At 46.5% G+C, this 18,901-nt stretch overlaps 1 protein-coding gene across 1 annotated transcript in view; it reads left to right on the top strand.

Annotated features, from left to right (window-relative positions):
* The window catches only part of TMTC1 (transmembrane O-mannosyltransferase targeting cadherins 1), a 361,323-nt gene that overhangs the window by 328,294 nt on the left and 14,128 nt on the right, over nt 1-18,901 (top strand). Inside the window, exons 14-18 of the mRNA XM_029058287.2 lie at nt 22-124; nt 5,024-5,159; nt 10,069-10,213; nt 13,544-13,681; nt 14,950-15,072. Coding sequence (XP_028914120.2) covers nt 22-124; nt 5,024-5,159; nt 10,069-10,213; nt 13,544-13,681; nt 14,950-15,072 — 645 coding nt within the window. The remainder of the gene's footprint in view (nt 1-21; nt 125-5,023; nt 5,160-10,068; nt 10,214-13,543; nt 13,682-14,949; nt 15,073-18,901) is intronic.

Here is an 18,901-nt window from a genome sequence, read left to right as displayed (position 1 = left end):
CCCTCTTGCTTTGTTTTCAAGGAGCGGTTTAAAGAAGCCGAGGATGTGTATCAGGCCGGGATAGAAAATTGTCCAGAGAGCTCGGATTTACACAACAATTATGGGGTCTTTTTAGTGGACACTGGTAAGTGAAATCGAAGTGAACCCCTTGGGAACCCTGTCTCTACCCCAGCGCTTAGTCCTGACACGTAGCAAACACTTAACAAATACCCTACAATGATTACTGAGTGCAGCCTGCTAAACTAAGCACTTGGAAGAGTTCAACGATCAATCAGTCGGTGGTATCTGTTGAGTGCTTACTGGGTGCAGAGCACTGTACTAAGCCCGTGGAAGAGTACAACAGAGTTGGTAGACACGTTTCCTGCCCCAAAGAGCTTGCAGGATACAGAGGGAAAGGTTAAAATAAATTACAGCTATGTAATAATCCTAATATTCATTCATTCATTCAATAGTATTTATTGAGCACTTACTATGTGCAGAGCACTGTACTAAGCGCTTGGGATGTACAAATCGGTAACAGATAGAGACAGTCCCTGCCCTTTGACGGGCTTACAGTCTAATCGGGGGAGACAGACAGACAAGAACAATAGCAATAAATAGAATCAAGATACTAATATTAATTATGGTAATTGTTACTAGGTGCAGGCTCTGTGCTAAACACTGGGTTGGATACAAGCATATCAGGGTGGACGAAATCCCTGTTGAACGTGGGGCTCACAGTTTCCATCCCCATTTTACAGATGAGGGAACTGAGCCCAGAGGAGTGAAGTGACTTGCCCAGGGTCACACAGCAGGCAAGTGGCGGAGCCGGGATCAGAACCCATGATCTTCCGACTCCCAGGCCCCTGCTCTATCCACTACGCCATGCTGCTTTCCACGTACTTAACTGCATAAAGGCTACAGAACCAAGCGCGTGGGTGACTCAAAAGGGAGAAGGGGGTAGGGGAAAGTAGGATTTAAGTGGGGAAGGCTTCTTGGAGGAGGTGTGATTTTAGAAAGCCTTTGAGAGTGGAGAGAGCCGAGGTCTGTCATATATTCATTCAATAGTATTTCATTCAATAGTATTTATTGAGCGCTTACTATGTGCAGAGCACTGTACTAAGCGCTTGGAATGTACAAATCGGTAACAGAGACAGTCCCTCCCCTTTGACGGGCTTACAGTCTAATCAGGGGAGACGGACAGATAAGAACAATAGCAATAAATAGAATTAAGAGGACGAATTAAGAGGACGAACATCTCATTAAAACAATAGCAAATAAATAGAATCAAGGCGATGTACATCTCATTAACAAAATAAATAGGGTAATGAATAAATAGGGTAATATATGAAGTGGGAGGGAGTTCCTGGCCAGAGGCAGGATGTGGGCAAGGGTTTGGCAGTGAGATAAACAAAAGTATCCTCAAAAAACCCGTTTCATGCCCTCAAAAAGCTCAACCCCCATTTCCCTCCTTTGCTGGGGTTGTGTGTTCCTGATACCACTGTTATCGCTGAGAAGCAGCATGGCTTAGTCAGTGAAGCGCAGGTCTGGGAGTTATAAGGATTTGGGTTCTAATTCCAGTTCTGCCACATGTCTGCTGCGTGACTTTGGAAAAGTCCCTTCACTTCTTTAGGCCTTACTTCTCTGGGAATTGAGACTATGAGCCCCTTATAGGACAGGGATTGGATCTACGCTGATTGCCTTACTCGGCACATGGTGAGCACTCAATAAATACCATTGAATGAATGAATGAATCACTTCCCTATATTGATGAAGAATCGTTAATAAAATTGTAAAAGTTGATAATGAGTAACAGAGTTCCAGAAGCTGGGTAAAACTCAATCACTGATGTTTCAAATTTAGAGCCGCAACCTCCTGGTCAGAAATCAGTCAGTCAGTTGTATTTATTGAATGCTTACCAGGTGACTAGGTGCTTGCTAAGCACTTGGGAGATTAAAATGTGACAATATAACAGACATATTCCCTGCTCAAAATGAGTTTACAGTCTAGGGGGAGCCTTAATCTTTTTTATGTCCTGGCCAACGTATGCTTAGTACAGTGCTCTCCACACAGTAAGCGCTCAATAAATACGATTGGATGAATGTATGAGATAATGTACCCAGGAAACTCTTATTTAAAATATAAGATGATTACAAGGAAGGAGTTCCATTATAAAAGGGAAAAATGTCCAGTTTAAGCACCCACTCATAAATCATATAATTCCATCATCATTATTTTTGATATAAGATATTTACAGATATAGTTGGGAAGCAGTATGGCTTGGTGGACAGAGCGTGAGTCTGGAAGTCAGGGAGTCTGGGTTCTATTGCTGGTCCACCACTTTCCTACTGTGTGACAATGGACAAATCACTCAAATTCTAAGTGATTTAGTTTCCCCATCTGTAATAGGGGGATTAAATATCTGTTCTCCATCCCACATAGGCTGGGAGCCCAGTGAAGGACAGGGACTGGATCTAACTTGATGATTTGTATCTACCCTAGTGCATAGTACAGCGCTTGGCAAAAATTAAGGGTTTAACAAATAATAGTATTCATTCATTGATTCATTCAATGGTATTTACTTAGAGTTTACCATGTACAAAATACTGTACTAAGCGCTCGGGAGAGTTTAATATAACAATCAACAGACCCATTCCCCATCCACAACGAGCTTACGGTCTAGAGGGGGAGACAGATATTAATAGAAATAAATAAATTAGAGATATGTACATAAGTACAGCCGGGTGGTTTAGCGGAAGGAGCCCGGGCTTGGGACTCAGAGGCCGTGGATTCTAATCCCGGCCCCGCCGCTTGTCAGCTGCGTGACTTTGGTCAAGTCACTTCACTTCCCCGTGCCTCAGTGACCCTGAAAATGGGGATGAAGACTCTGAGCTCCACGTGGGATAGCCTGATCACCTTGGATCACCCCCAGCGCTTAGAATAATGTTCGGCACATAGTAAGTGCTTAACAAACGCCATCGTTATTATTATCCTTGCGAGGAAATTAAGTACAGTCACCCTACTTTTTCTTCGACCACTCTTGTTATTATTATGCCTAGTAAAATAATTAAAATGACTGTTTAGGTTTTCCAGTGACCTCGTAATTTTTTTTCTTTCTGGAATATAAAGTTCTTGGATTCATTGAGCCCCTCGCCTCCAAATGTGTGGAACGTGGTGGTGCAGCGCCACATGCTGGTTGCTTGGGTTTTACGTGATTAAATTTCTCCCTCTTCCTCCACTTTCCTTCCTTCTCTCTTTCAATGGTATTTATTGAGCGCTTACTATGTGCAGAGCACTGTACTAAGCGCTTGGGATGTACAGTTGGGCAACAGATAGAGGCAATCCCTTCCCGACGACGGGCTCACAGTCTAAAAGGAGCGTGGCTCAGCGTGGCTCAGTGGAAAGAGCCCGAGCTGGGGAGTCAGAAGGCATGGGTTCGAATCCTAGCTCTGCCACTTGGCAGCTGTGTGACTGTGAGCAAGTCACTAACCTTCTCTGTGCCTCAGTGATCTCATCTGTAAAATGGGGATTAAGACTGTGAGCCTCACGTGGGACAACCTGATTACCCTGAATCTACCCCGGCACTTAGAACAGTGCTCTGCACGTAGTAAGCGCTTAACAAATGCCAACATTATTATTATTATTATTATTATTATTATTATTATTGTTATTAAAAGGGGGAGACAGGCAGCGAAACAAAACAAGTAGTCAGGCATCAATACCATAATTGATGCCTCCACCACACACATATACACTTACATACACACTCATATGCACACACAAACACATTCACACAACCCCCAACACCGCCCGCCCCCTCCTTCCCATTCCCCACCGCCAAGTTATAAAATTGACCTTTTTATTCCCTCATTTCCCTCCCCTCACTCCTGGTTTTCCTACTTTGATAGACGAGCTCTCCAATCATTATTAATCTTAATCATTTGCATTTTACCCCAGATCTTAACCCAGTGCCTGGAAAAGGGTAAGCGCTTAATAAATACCGTAAAAAAAGGTCTTCGTAGCATTTCTTGTGTCCACTTTGTGTGGGATTCATGTTACAGATTAAGAAATCGCCCCAGTGGACTGTTGCTGGTGTAAATACAAGCTAAGCAGATTGTACACGGTCCCCTGTCCCATGTGGGGCTCAGAGCTGTAATCTCCATTTTACAGAGGAGGGAACTGAGGCACAGAGAAGTGAAGTGACATATCCAAGATCTCACAGCAGACAAGTGTCAGAGCCGGGATTAGGACCCAGCTCATCGTCTATTTGGTCATCTTCTCCCAAACGCTTAGCACGATGCTCTGCATAGGGTGATAGCTCAATAAAGACCATTGGCTGATTGTCCATTTCAATCTATCCGTTGGCGATCAATCAGTGGTATTTATTGAGCACCTCCTGCGTGCCGAGGACTGTACTTGGGATAGGATGTTAGGAGCAAGATCTGTTTTGTCTCATGGTCTAATGAGTTCCCTCTAGATTGTAAACTCGTTTTGGGCAGGGAATGTGTCCATTTATTGGTGTGTTGTTCTCTCCCAATCGCTTAGTATGGTGCTCTGCACATAGTAAGTGCTCGATAAATTCGATTGAATGAGTGAAAGAATAAGCCAATGGTCCGAAAGTCAAGTAAGTGGTAGGTAGGAGAATTGGAGATTCTGAATAATCCACACATTGGATCAGCAGTGGGACTGATGAAGAATAAAATTCAAAATCAGGAGAGATGTTAGGTTTGAAAATTTTGCTACCTGTGAGAAGGCATGGCATAATGGCTCGAGCACGGGCCTTCTGGTCATGGGTTCTAATGCCGCTCTGCCTCTTGCCTGCTGTGTGACCTTGGGCAAGTCACTTCACTTCTCTGGGCCACAGCTAGCTCATCTGGACTTCAGTTTCCTCATCTGTAAAATGGGGATTGAGAACGTGAGCCTCACGTGAAACAGAGACTGTGTCCAACTCAATCTGCTCGTATCCTCCCCCGCGCTCAGTTCTGGGCCTGGCATATAGAAAGCGCTCAACAAATACCGTCGTTTTTGTTTGCGCTCCCTACAGGGGCTCCGGAACGAGCCGTGAATCACTACCAGCAGGCCATCGAGCTTAGCCCAAATCATCACGTGGCCATGGTGAACTTGGGTAGGCTCTACCGCTCGTTGGGAGAAAACAAAATGACAGAAGAGTGGTACAAAAGGTAAGACTGTAGCATGCATGATGGAACTCCCCTTGCCCTATCTTGCCCTGAAAGAAACTTTTCTCCTCAGCAGTTTCTTCTTTTTCTGACCACGTATTAAACACTTTATCCCAAGCTTTGTATGAACTTGCTTGTGTGTGTGGTCTGGTAATTTCTCCCTCCCTCTCCCCCATACTTCTCCTGGGTCTGGCTTAAGCTCGTAGTGAGTTTGGCTTCTAGCTTGCGTTGTTCTTTTTAGGTTTTTCTCCTCTTCACGCGTTTCCCACCCACTTTATGTTTACATTCTACTGAGTCTGGCCAGAACCGAGGAGGAGAGAGGATTCAAGATGAAGGGAGGCCAAAGAGGTTTTTGCTGAATAAATGCTGTGGTGCAAAAAAGTCATACCCACACATCCCTGCCTAAGGCTTCTCTGTTCCTCACTTAGAGATCTGGGGACACAGTGGACATTATGCTGAAGAGTGACAACTGGTGTATTTACTTTGCAGACTGAGGATTAATAATAATTACGGTATTTGTTAATCCCTTACTATGTGCCAGGCACTTTACTAAGCGCTGAGGTGGATACAAGCAAATCGGGTTGGTGAGGCAAACACATCCCCACAGCCCTATATGGTTGTTTACGCTATTTGCGAAGCGTTTCCCGTGTGCCAGGCACTGTACTAAACACTGGGATAGATACAAGCTAATCATTTTGGACAGAGTCCCTGTCCCATGTGAGGCTCACAGTGTCAATCGCCATTTCACAGATAAGGTAACTGAGGCACATGTCTCTGACCCGGGTCTAGTCCTGGCTCTGCCACCTGACTGCTGTAGGCCCTCGGGCAAGTCACTTTACTTCTCTGGGACTCAGTTGCTTCATCTGTAAAATGGAGATTAAGACTGTGAATTCCTTGAGGGAATGGACTGTGCCCAACCTGTGTATCCCGTATCCACACCGACACCTAGAACAGTGCCTGGAGCATAGTTAACGCTTAACAAATGCCATTTAAAAAAAGTCTTTTTCTCAGTCAGCCAGAGGTCTCCCTAGTGATGGACAGAACTCAATCATTCTAGACTGTAAATTCTTTGTGAGCAGGGAATGTGGCTGTTATACTGTTGTATTATACTCTCCCAAGCACTTAGTAATAATAATAATAATAATAATAATAATGTTGGCATTTGTTAAGCGCGTACTATGTGCAGAGCACTGTTCTAAGTGCTGGGATAGATACAAGGTAATCAGGTTGTCCCACATGAGGCTCACATTAATCCCCATTTTTACAGATGAGGTAACTGAGGCACAGAGAAGTTAAGTGACTTGCCCACAGTCACACAGCTGACAAGTGGCAGAGCTGGGATTTGAACCCATGACCTCTAACTCCTAAGCCCAGGCTCTTTCCACTGAGCCATGCTGTATAATGCTCTGCACATGATAAGCGTTCAGTAAATATGGTTAACTGACTATAGTTCCCCCACTTGTCATGCCTCAGTCTGAGAGACCAGATGGATCATCTAATGGAAGTGGTTAGCTTTGCCCATCGATCAATCAGTATGGCCTATTGTATAGATCACGGGCCTGGAAGTCAGAAGGACCTGGATTCTAATTCCACCTTTGACGTTTTTCTGCTGTGTGACCTTAGGCAAGTCACTTCATTTCTTTGGGCCTCAGTTACCTCATCTGGAAGATGGGAATTAAGATTATGAGCCCCTTATTGGACTCTGTCCAATCTGAATAGCTTGTATCTACCCCAGTGCTTAGAACAGTACCTGGCACATAATAAATGCTTAACCAATACCATTAAAAAATCAGTGGTATTTATTGAGCACTTACTACATGCAGAGCACTGTACTAAGCGCTTGGGAGAACACAATACTCCATCCTAAACTTCCTCTCAGCTGCCTCTGACATGTTCAACCACCCCCTTCTCCTTGAAATGTTATCCATCCTTGGCTTCGCTGATTCTGTCCTCTCCTGGTTCTCCTCACATCTCTCTGTCTGTTCATTCTCAGTGTCCTTCATGGGCTCCTCCTCTGCGTCCCACCCCCTAACTGTGGGGCTCCCTCAAGGTTAAATTCTGGGTCCCCTTCTATTCTCCACCTACACCCACTCCCTTGAGAACTCATTCAGTCCCATGGCTTCATGGCATCCTCTCTGCGGATGATTGCCGAATCTACATCTCCAGTCCTGATCGCTCTCCTCCTTTGCAGCCTCGCATCTCCTCTTGCCTTCAAGACAGCTCTACTTGGATGTCCTCCCATCATCTCAAGCTTAACGTGTCCAAAACCTGAACTTCTTCTCTTCTCACCCACAACCCGTCCGCCCCCTGACTTTCCCATCACTGTAGACAGCACCACCATCCTTCCTGTCTCACAAGCCCATAAGCTTGGCCTCACTAAATTCAGTCCCTCACTAAATCCTGTCCCTATGGCGCTGTGGATAGAGCATGGGCCTGGGAGTGAGAAGGTCTTGTGTTCTAATCCCGGCTCTGCCACTTGTCTGCTGTGTGGGCTTGGGCAAGTCACTTCATTCCTCTGTGCCCCAGTTACCTCATCTGTAAAATGGGGAGTAAGGCTGTGAGCCCCATGTGGGACTGTCCAACCCCATTTGGTTGTATCTACCCCAAGGTACAGTACAGTGTACTTAATACAGTGTACTTAGTACAGTGCCTGGCACATAGTAAGTGCTTAACAAATACCACAGTTATTATTTATTACCACTTTCACAACATCGCTAAAATCTGCCCTTTCCTCTCTAGCCAAACTGCTACCCTGTTAATCCAGTCACTTATCCCATCCTGCCGTAATTACTGTATCAGTCTCCTTGCTGAGCTCCCAGCCTCCTGTCTCTACCCACTCCAGTCACGGCGCTGCCCGGATTATTTTTCTACAGAAAGATTCAGGACATGATTCCCCCTTTCTCAAGAAACCCCAGTGGTTGCCCATCTACCTCTACATTAAACAAAACCTCCTTACCATTGGCTTCAAAGCTGTCCATCACCTCGCCCCCTCCTACATCACCTCCCTTCTCTCCTTCTACATCCCAGCCCGTATACTCCGCTCCTCTAATGCCAACCTTTCCACTGTACCTCGATCTCGCCCGTCTCGCTGCCCGATCCCTCGCCCTCGTCCTGCCTCTGGCCTGGAATGCCCTCCCTCCTCAATCTGACAGCCAATTTTACTCCTCCGCTTCAAGGCCGTTATGGAAGGTCCATCTCGTCCAAGAGGGCTTCCCTGACTAAGCCCTCCTTTCCTCTTCTCCCACTCCCTTCTGCGTCGTTCTGATTTGCTCCCTTTATTCTTCCCCCCATTCATTCATTCATTCATTCATTCAATAGTATTTATTGAGCGCTTACTATGTGCAGAGCACTGTACTAAGCGCTTGGAATGAACAAGTCGGCAACAGATAGAGACAGTCCCTGCCCTTTGACGGGCTTACGGTCTAATCGGGGGAGACGGACAGACGAGAACAGTGGCGATAAATAGAGTCGAGGGGAAGAACATCTCGTAAAAACGATGGCAACTAAATAGAATCGAGGTGAGGTACATTTCATTAACAAAATAAATAGGGTGATGAAAATATATACAGTTGAGCAGAGACGAGTACGATGCTGAGGGGATGGGAAGGGAGAGGGGGAGGAGCAGAGGGAGATGGGGGGAAAAGAGGGTTAAGCTGCGGAGAGGTGAAGGGGGGGTGGTAGAGGGAGTAGAGGGAGAAGAGGAGCTCAGTCTGGGAAGGCCTCTTGGAGGAGGTGAGTTTTAAGGAGGGTTTTGAAGATGGGAAGAGAATCAGTTTGGCGGAGGTGAGGAGGGAGGGCGTTCCGGGACCGCGGGAGGACGCGGCCCGGGGGTCGACGGCGGGACGGGCGAGACCGAGGGACGGCGAGGAGGTGGGCGGCGGAGGAGCGGAGCGTGCGGGGTGAGTGGTAGAACGAGAGAAGGGAGGAGAGGTAGGAAGGGGCAAGGTGATGTAGAGCCTCGAAGTCTAGAGTGAGGAGTTTTTGTTTGGAGCGGAGGTCGATGGGCAACCACTGGAGGTGTTTAAGAAGGGGAGTGACATGCCCAGATCATTTCTGCGGGAAGATGAGCCGGGCAGCGGAGTGAAGAATAGACCGGAGCGGGGCGAGAGAGGAGGAAGGGAGATCAGAGAGAAGTCTGACACGGTAGTCTAGCTGGGATACAATGAGAACCCGTAGCGGTAAGGTAGCCATTTGGATGGAGAGGAAAGGGCGGATCTTGACGATATTGTAAAGGTGAAACCGGCAGGTCTCGGTAACGGATAGGATGTGTGGGGCGAACGAGAGAGACGAGTCGAGGATGACACCGAGATCGCGGGCCCGAGAGACGGGAAGGACGGTCGTGCCGTCCACGGTGATAGGGAAGTCTGGGAGAGGACCGGGCTCGGGAGGGAAGATGAGGAGCTCAGTCTCGCTCATGTTGAGTTTTAGGTGGCGGGCCGACATCCAGGCGGAGACGTCCCGGAGGCGGGAGGAGATGCGAGCCCGAAGGGAGGGGAAAAGGACAGGGGCAGAGATGTAGATCTGCATGTCATCTGCGTAGAGATAGTAGTCAAAGCCGTGAGAGCGAATGAGTTCACCGAGGGAGTGAGTGTAAATGGAGAACAGACCTTACTGCACTTATGTACCGACCTTACTGCACTTATGTCCATGTCTGCAGTTTATTCATTTATATTAATGTCTGTCTCCCCCTCGAGACTGTGAGCTTGTCGTGGGCAGGGAAGGTGTCCATTTATTGTTCGATTGTGCTCTCCCCAGAGCTTAGTAGAGTGCTCTGCATACAGTAAGCGCGCAGTTAATACGACTGAAGGAATGAATCGACTGAATGAAAGGCACCTTCCCTGCCCACCTAAGTAAGCACCGAGTGGGAATGGCCCCTCTAGAAGAACACTTACTCTCGTTCCTCATGATGCAGGGCCCTGCAGATAGGCCCGAAGGCGGAAATCCTCTCCCCCCTCGGGGCCCTGTACTACAACACTGGCAGATACGAGGAAGCACTGCAGGTCTATCGGGAAGCAGCAGCACTTCAACCTTCGGTCAAGGAGATCCGACTGGCATTGGTAAGCATTCGATCGTATTTACTGAGCGCTTACTCTGTGCAAAGCCCTACACTGAGCACCCGGGAGAGGACAGTATAACAACAAATAGACACATTCCCTGCCCGTCGTGAGCTTACAGTCTAGAGGGGGAGGCACGCAAGCAAGACCCCAGTCGGTCGGGTTAATCGCATTTACTGGCATTTTACTACGTGCAGAGCACTGTACTAAGCACTTGGGAGAAGAAAGTAGAACAAAAAACAGACACATTCCTTGTCTACAACGAGCTTACAGTCTAGAGAGGGAGACTGACATTCATATAAAGAAATAAATGACAGAAATGGACATAAGTGCTTTGGAGCTGGGGTGGGGGATAAATATTGCACATGGTTGATTAAACCTTTGAGGGAAACACGACAGCTGGAATCCTTTGAAGAGTCATTCATTTATTCAGTCGTATTTATTGAGCGCTTACGTGTGCAGAGCGCTGTATTAAAATCTCGGGAGAATACAATATAACAGTAAACAGACACATTCCCTCCCCACAACGAGCTTACAGTCTAGTCCTACCAACCTTCCAATAGCCCATATAATAATCATAGTAATAATAAGAATGAGTGTGGTGTTGGTTATTAATAATATGTGTGACGTACATAGCTATTTGCCAGATATGTTGCTCAGGGCTAAAGAAAATTGAACACAGTTCCTGTCCCGCATGGTATTGAACAGGTATTGAGTCTCAATTTTATCAATCAATCAATGGTATTTATTGAGCACTTACCGAGTGCAAAGCATTGTACTAAGTGCTTTGGAGAGTACAAGAAAAGAGTTGCTAGACGTGCTTTTGGGACACAACGAGCTTACAGTCCAGAGCGGGAGACAGACATTAGTGAAGGAACTGAAGCACAGAAAATAATAATGATAGTAATGATAATAATAATGGTAGTTGTTAAGTGCTTATTCATTCATTCAGTTGTATTTATTGAGTGCTTCCTGGGTGCAAAGCACTGTACTAGGGGCTTGGGAGAGTACAATATAGCAATAACCAGGCACATTCCCTGCCCAAAATGAGCTTACGGTCTAGAGACGAGTTTACAGTCTTACAGTGTGTCAAGCACTGTACTAAGCACTGGGGTAGATATGAGATAATCAGGTCCCACATGTAACTCACGCTTTAAGCAGGAGGGACAACAGGTATTGGAACCCAGCTCTACCACTTGTCTGCTGTGTGACCTTGGGCAAGTCACTTCACTTTTCCATGCCTCAGTTATCTCATCTGTATAAAAATGGGGATTAAGACTGTGAATCCCACGTGGGACATGGACTGGGTTCCATCTGACTAGCTTGTACCTCCCCCAGCACTTATGACAGAGCCTGGCAGGTAGTAAATGCTTAACAAATACCATTAAAATAATAATGATAGCAATAGTAATAATAATAGCAATTATAATATTTGCAGGAGGTTACTATGCCAGGCACTGTACTAAGCACTGGGGTAGATACAGTTTAAATAGATTGGACACAGTTCCCGCCCCCCCCATGGGGTTCACAGTCTGGGAGGGGCAATGGGGATTTCACTCCCATTTTACAGATGTGGTCAGTGAGGTACGATTAATCAATCCATCATATTTATTGAGCACTTATTGGGTGCAGAGCACTGAACTAAGCTCTTGGGAGAGCATGATACAACAGTAAAACAGAGTTGGTAGACATCTATGCTTCCCGCAACAAGCTTACAGTCTAGGGGGATAACAGGCATTAATATCAATAAGTAAATTACGGATATGTGCGTAAGTGTTGCGGGGCCGAGAAGGAGGCAAATAAAGGGTGTAAATCAGGGTGACACAGAAGAGAGCAAGGGAAACGACTTGCCCAAAGTCACACAGCAGGCACGTGTCGGAGCCAGAATTCATTCATTCATTCATTCAGTCATATTTATTGAGCGCTTACTGTGTGCAGAGCACTGTAATAAGCATTTGTAAAGTTTGGCAACAAATAGAGACAATCCCTATCCAACAACAGGCTCACAGTCTAGAAGGGGGAGACAGACAACAAAACAAGACAATAGACAGGCAATGCTGGTTTTCTGTTAAGTGCTTACTATGTGCCAAGCACAGTTCATTCATTCAATAGTATTTATTGAGTGCTTACTATGTGCAGAGCACTGTACTAAGTGCTTGGAATGTACAATTCAGTAGCAGAGACAATCCCTGCCCAGTGATGGGCACACAGTCTAATCGGGGGAGGCAGACGGACAGAAAGAGGACACATAATCACGTTAAATAGAATCAAGGAGATGTACACCTCATTAACAAAATAAATAGGGTAATAAAAATATATACAAATGAGCACAGTGCTGAGGGGAGGGAAAGGGAGAGGGGGAGGAGCAGAGGGAAAGGGGATTTAGCTGAGCGGAGGTGAAGGGGGGAAAGGGGAGGGAGCAGAAAGCAGAGAGGGAGCAGAAGGAAAAGGGGAAGCTCAGTGTGGAAAGGCCTCTTGGAGGAGGTGAGCTCTCAGTAGGGCTTTGAAGAAGGGAAGAGAATTAGTCTGGCGGAGGCGAGGAGGGAGGGCGTTCCAGGACCGCGGGAGGACGCGGGCCAGGGGTCGACGGCGGGATAGGTGAGAACGGGGGACGGCGAGGAGGTGGGAGGCAGAGGAGCGGAGCGTGCGGGGTGGGCGGTGGAAAGAGAGAAGGGAGGAGAGGTAGGAGGGGGCAAGGGGATGGAGAGCCTCAAAGCCTAGAGTTCAAAATTTTAGTTTCGTGCGGCGGTCGATGGGCAACCACTGGAGGTTTTTAAGGTGGGGAGTGACACGCCCAGAGCCTTTCTGCGGGAAGATGAGCCGGGCAGCGGAATGAAGAATAGACTGGAGTGGGGAGAGACAGGAGGAAGGGAGATCAGAGAGAAGGCTGACACAGTAATCCAGTCGGGATAGTATGAGAGCTTGTACCAGTATGATAGCCGTTTGGGTGGAGAGGAAAAGGAGGATCTTGGCGATATTGTAAAGGTGAGACCGGCAGGCACTGGTGATGGATTGGATGTGTGGGGTGAATGAGAGAGCTAAGTACTAAGCGCCGGGGTGAATACAAGGTAATCAGGTTGTCCCAAGTGGGCTCACAGTCTTCATCCCCATTTTACAAAAATGGGGGAACTGAGGCCCAGAGAAGTGAAGTAGTAGAGGCAGGATTAGAACCCATCACCTCTGACTCCCAAGCCCGTGAACCTTCCACTATTAAAACCCAGATCCTCTGACTCCCGGGCCCCGCGCTCCATCCAATAGGCCGTTCTACACCGGTGGAAAGGGGGAAACCCCCGACCCAACCCACCTCAGGAAGACAGCACTGTTGTTTTGCAGGCCCAGGTTTTGGTGATGATGGGTCAGACCAAAGAAGCAGAAAGGATGACCAACCGCATCGTGTCCGAGGAACGCGGCTGTCTGGAGTGCTATCGTCTTCTGTCGGCGATCTACAGCGAGCAGGAGCGTTACGGCAAGGTAAAAGCGATCCGGGGCGAACGGGAGGCGGTGGAATGATAAAGGATGGACGTTCCTTCTGGGGAATTTTTGGAGTGGGTGACTTGTAAGATCAGCCCCCGGATTTGCACGTATTTGGGTCGTGGTTTCTACCCACCACCTCTGATAAGCAGAAGCCTCTGAGAAGCAGCGTGGCTTAGTGGAAAGAGCCCGGGCTTGGGAGTCAGAGGTTGTGGGTTCTAATCCCGGCTCTGCCACTTGTCAGCTGGGTGAGTCACCTCACTTCTCTGTGCCTCAGTTCCTCATCTGTAAAAATGGGGATTAAGACTGTGAGCCCCACGTGGGACGACCTGATAACCTTGTATTTACCCCAGCGCTTAAAACAGTGCTTGGCACATAGTAAGCGATTAACAAATGCCATTATCATCATCATTATTATTGTATCTTCAAGGGGTTTTACCGAAGTCTAATTTCTAGAGAAGCAGCATGGCCTAGTGGAAAGAGCCTGGGCTTGGGAGTCAGAGGACATGGGTTCAAATCCCAGCTCGACCACATGTCTGCTGCGTGACCTTGAGCAAATCACTTAACTTCTCTGTGCCTCAGTAATCTCATATATAAAATAGGGATCAAGATTATGAGCCCCACGTGGGTCAGGAACTGTGTCCAACCTCATCACACCTGAAATAATAATAATAATAATGATAATAATAATGTTGGTATTTGTTAAGTGCTTACTCTGTGCAGAGCACTGCTGTAAGCATTGGGGTAGATACAGGGTAATCAGGTTGACCCACGTGAGGCTCACAGTTAATCCCCATTTTACAGATGAGGTAACTGAGACACAGAGAAGTTAAGTGACTTGTCCATAGTCACACAGCCCACAAGTGGCAGAGCGGGATTCGAACCCTGTATCCACCCCAGTACTTAGTACAGTGCCTGGCATATAGTAAGCGCTAAACGAATGCCATTATTATTATCATTTTTATCATTGCTATTATAAAAGAGGGCCATCTTGGGTTTATAAAACACCAGCCCTTCCAAGCACCTTTCGCATGTCGACTGATTTTATCTTTTCGGTATCCCCGGGAAGTATATAGGGGCAGGTGTTATCACGCTTCCATTTTTCAGGCAGGGGAACTAAGACGCAGAGAGTGTAAATGACTTGTCCAAGGTCAAATCGTGAGATTAAATTGGCAGTACTGAAAAAGCGTGTAATGGTGATGCTGAAGTGGTTCTTCTAGTATCTAACCCTCTTTTGCCCTTCTCTTTCTGTGTCTTTCTCTCTCCAGGCACTTGAAGCTATAGATAGCGCTCTCCAACTAAAACCAAAGGATCCCAAAGTCATATCTGAGCTTTTTTTCACAAAAGGAAACCAACTAAGAGAACAGAACCTGCTTGACAAGGCGTTTGAGGTATGCAGAATAAATAACTCTAGGATGATCAAGCTACAACCTCTAGCTGGCTAGACTAACTCTATCCATGAAGAGTATTCACGTGGCTTAGTGGAAGGAGGCCGGGCTTGGGAGTCAGAGGTCGTGAGTTCTAATCCCGGCTCCAACACTTGTCAGCTGTGTGACTTTGGGCAAGTCACTTCTCTGTACCTCAGTTCCCTCATCTGTAAAATGGGGATTAAGACCGTGAGCCTCACAACCTGATAACCTTGTATCTACCCCAGGACTTAGAACAGTGCTTGGAACATAGTAAGTGCTTTACAAATGCCGTCCTTATTATTCAGCTCCTCTAGTGGATCTACTTCCAACAGTAGTTATGATCTGCTGCAATGGCCTGGAGGGTGAATTATTGTCGTTAACAGGAGATTGATGTTGGCTTAGTGGATAGAGCAAGGGTCTGGGCGTCAGAAGGACTTGGGTTCTAATCCCAGTTCTGCCACATGTCTTCTGTGTGTCTGGGCAAGTCACTTAAATTCTCTGGGCCTCAGTTCCCTCATCTGGAAAATGGGGATTAAGAGTGTGAGCCCATGTGGGACAGGAATTTTGTCCAACCTGATTGACTTGTATTTACACTAGTGCTTAATAGTAAACACTTAACAAGTACCACAGTAGTACAAATAATTGCCATTATTATTATTCATTCAATAGTATTTATTTATTTCAATAGTATTTATTGAGCGCTTACTATGTGCAGAGCACTGTACTAAGCGCTTGGAGTGAACAAGTCGGTAACAGATAGAGACAGTCCCTGCCGTTTGACGGGCTTACGGTCTGATCGGGGGAGACGGACAGACGAGAACAATGGCAATAAATAGAGTCAAGGGGAAGAACATCTCATAAAAACAATGGCAACTAAATAGAATCAAGGCGATGTACATTTCATTAACAAAATAAATAGGGTAATGAAAATATATACAGTTGAGCAGACGAGTACAGTGCTGATAATAATATTAATTATTATTATTATTATTATTAAATAGGAGACCAACCAGAAGCATGGTAGAACAGATGTGGAATTGGACTAAAGTCATTTTGACATAACTTTGAATGAAATATTTTTTAGCTTTACCTACATGTATGATATGGATTTGGGGTTTAAAAACTAAAACAAGATTCATGAGTTGTTTTTTTCAATTTGGGTAGAAAACCATGAAACTCTGAATTGGCATTGTTGTTTTATAACGGTATCTGTTAAGCACTTACTATATGCCAAGCACTGTTCTAACTGCTGACATAGATATAAGGTCATCAGGTTGGATTTATCCCCTGTCCCCCGTGGGGCTCACCGTCTAGCTAGGTGGAAGTAGGATTCAACCCCCATTTTGCAGATGAGGGAACTGAGGCCCAGAGAAGTGAAGTGACTCATCAGAGGTCACACAGCAGACAAGTGGCAGAGCCAGGATTAGAATCCAGGTCCTCTGTCTCCCAGGCTCTTGCTCTTGTCACTAGGCCACGTTGCTGGTGCCGATATCAAGCGATAGAGAGCTGTAGGCCGTCACTGCATTCTGTTACTTTGTAGCAGCGTTGTCCAAAAAGGCAAGGCCAGATGGGGAGGTGAAAAGCAAGTTAAGGCGCCTAGCGGGTCTTTGCAGGGAGACTCAAGAAAGATTGTAATGCCAATGTGGCAGCTAGATGCAGAACAAACTGAAGATGGACTATACTTAACTTCTTTGTGCCTCAGTTACCTCATCTGTCAAATGGGGATTAACTGTGAGCCTCACGTGGGACAACCTGATTACCCTGTATCTACTCCAGCGCTTAGAACAGTGCTCTGCACATAGTAAGCGCTTAACAAATACCGACATTATTATTATTATTATTATACTCCTTCCCACGTGCTTAGTACAAAGCACTACACAGAATAAGCGCTCAATAAATACCATCCGTAGATCGATTGAGTGATTGGACAGCTTAGTTGTAGTGTCTGATCCTTTGAAGTTTGGGAGTTTCATCCAGAGGGCAGGGAGTGGGCAAGTTAGCCTATGGGATGACATGTTTTCCCCTCCCCCGGGGCCCAGAAGCCTCGGAGTCCAAAGGATCTGGGTTCAAATGCCACCTCTACCACTCATCTGCTATGTGACCTAGGGCAGGTCACTCTCTGGGCCTCAGTTCCCTCATTGGTAAAATGGGGATTAAGACTGTGAGCCCCATGTGGGACAGGGACTGTGTCCAACCCCGATTTTCCTGTGTCTATCCCAGCGCTTAGTTCAGTGCCTGGCACATTGTAAGCACTTAACAAATACCACAATTATTATCATCATCATTATTAATAGTAACAATAACAATATTGATAATAAAAAATGCTAATTAGCATTATCACTAATAATTATTTTTATAATTGCACACACACCCTCTCCCATCCTTAGATGTTTATTCATTCATTAAATCATATTTCATTCAGTTGTATGGATTGAGCGCTTACTATGTGCAGAGCATTGTACTAAGTACTTGGAAAGTACAATTCAGCAACAGATAGAGACAATCCCTGGCCAACAACAGTCTCACAGTCTAGGAGGGTGGAGACAGACATCAAAACAAGAAGATGAGCATCAATAGGTATCAAAGGCATCAATATAAAAAAATAGAAATATAGATATATACGCATCATTAATAAAATAAATAGAATAATAAACGTGTACATATATACACAAGTGCTGTGGGGCGGTGAGGTAGAGCAGAGGGAGAGAGTCAGGGTGATGGGGAAGGGAAGAGGAGCAGAGGAAAAGGGGGCTTGGCCTGGGAAGGCCTCCTGGAGGAGGTGAGTTTTCAGTGGGCCTTCTCCTCCACAAACTGCATAACCCAGGTGTAGTGGCTGAAGTGGGTCACCGTATATCTTCTGAGACTATGACATTTTTCCTTAAAACTCCATCTGTCACACAGTACTTTGGAAAGCCCGCAGCCTTCCGGCAGGTCGAAACCAGCCCGCGGAAACACACGCTAATAGAAATAGCTCCAATTCCCTGTAGGATCTCACGGGCCATCAACACCCTACAGGGTTATCTCTGCGGGTAAATTACACCTTGCAGAGGTGTCCGCTTTTCTATCTGCAATCCACCCTCCTCCCTCCCCCTTCAGCACATAAGAAAATCATAGAAATCGAATGGAACACTAGTGGAAATTGGTGTTGTTTTTGAATGCCCTCCCTCCTCACCTCCGCCAAACTAACTCTCTTCCCCTCTTCAAAGCCCTACTGAGAGGTCACCTCCTCCTCCAGGAGGCCTTCCCACACTGAGCTTCCCCTTTTCCCTCTGCTCCCTCTGCTCCCTCTCTGCCCCCCTCCTCACCTCCCCTCAACTAAGCCCCCTTTCCCTCTGCTCCTCCCCCTCGCCCTTCCCCTCCCCTCAGCACTGTGCTCATTTCTATATATTTTTATTACCCCATTTATTTTAATGAGGTGTACATCCCCTTGATTCTATTTATTGTGAGTATGTTGTCTTGTTTTTGTCCGTTTGTCTCCCCAGATTAGACCGTGAGCCCGTCATTGGGCAGGGATTGTCTCTATCTGTTGCCGAATTGTACATTCCAAGCGCCTAGTAGAGTGCTCTGCACATAGTAAGCGCTCAATAAATAAATGCTGCTAGGAGAAGCAGTGTGGTTCAGTGGAAAGAGCCCGGGCTTGGGAATCAGAGGTCATGGGTTCGAATCCCAGCTCCGCTGCTTGTCAGCTGTGTGACTGGGCAAGTCACTTAACTTCTCTGTGCCTCAGTTACCTCATCTGTAAAATGAGGATTAAGACTGTGAGCCCCAAGGGGGGCAACCTGATGACCCTGTATCTACCCCAGCGCTTAGA

Source organism: Ornithorhynchus anatinus, chromosome 2, assembly GCF_004115215.2.
Source record: "Ornithorhynchus anatinus isolate Pmale09 chromosome 2, mOrnAna1.pri.v4, whole genome shotgun sequence".
NCBI classification, from domain to species: Eukaryota; Metazoa; Chordata; class Mammalia; order Monotremata; family Ornithorhynchidae; genus Ornithorhynchus; species Ornithorhynchus anatinus.
Note: the sequence above shows the minus strand (reverse complement) of the source record. Positions and strands in the feature narration are given on the sequence as shown.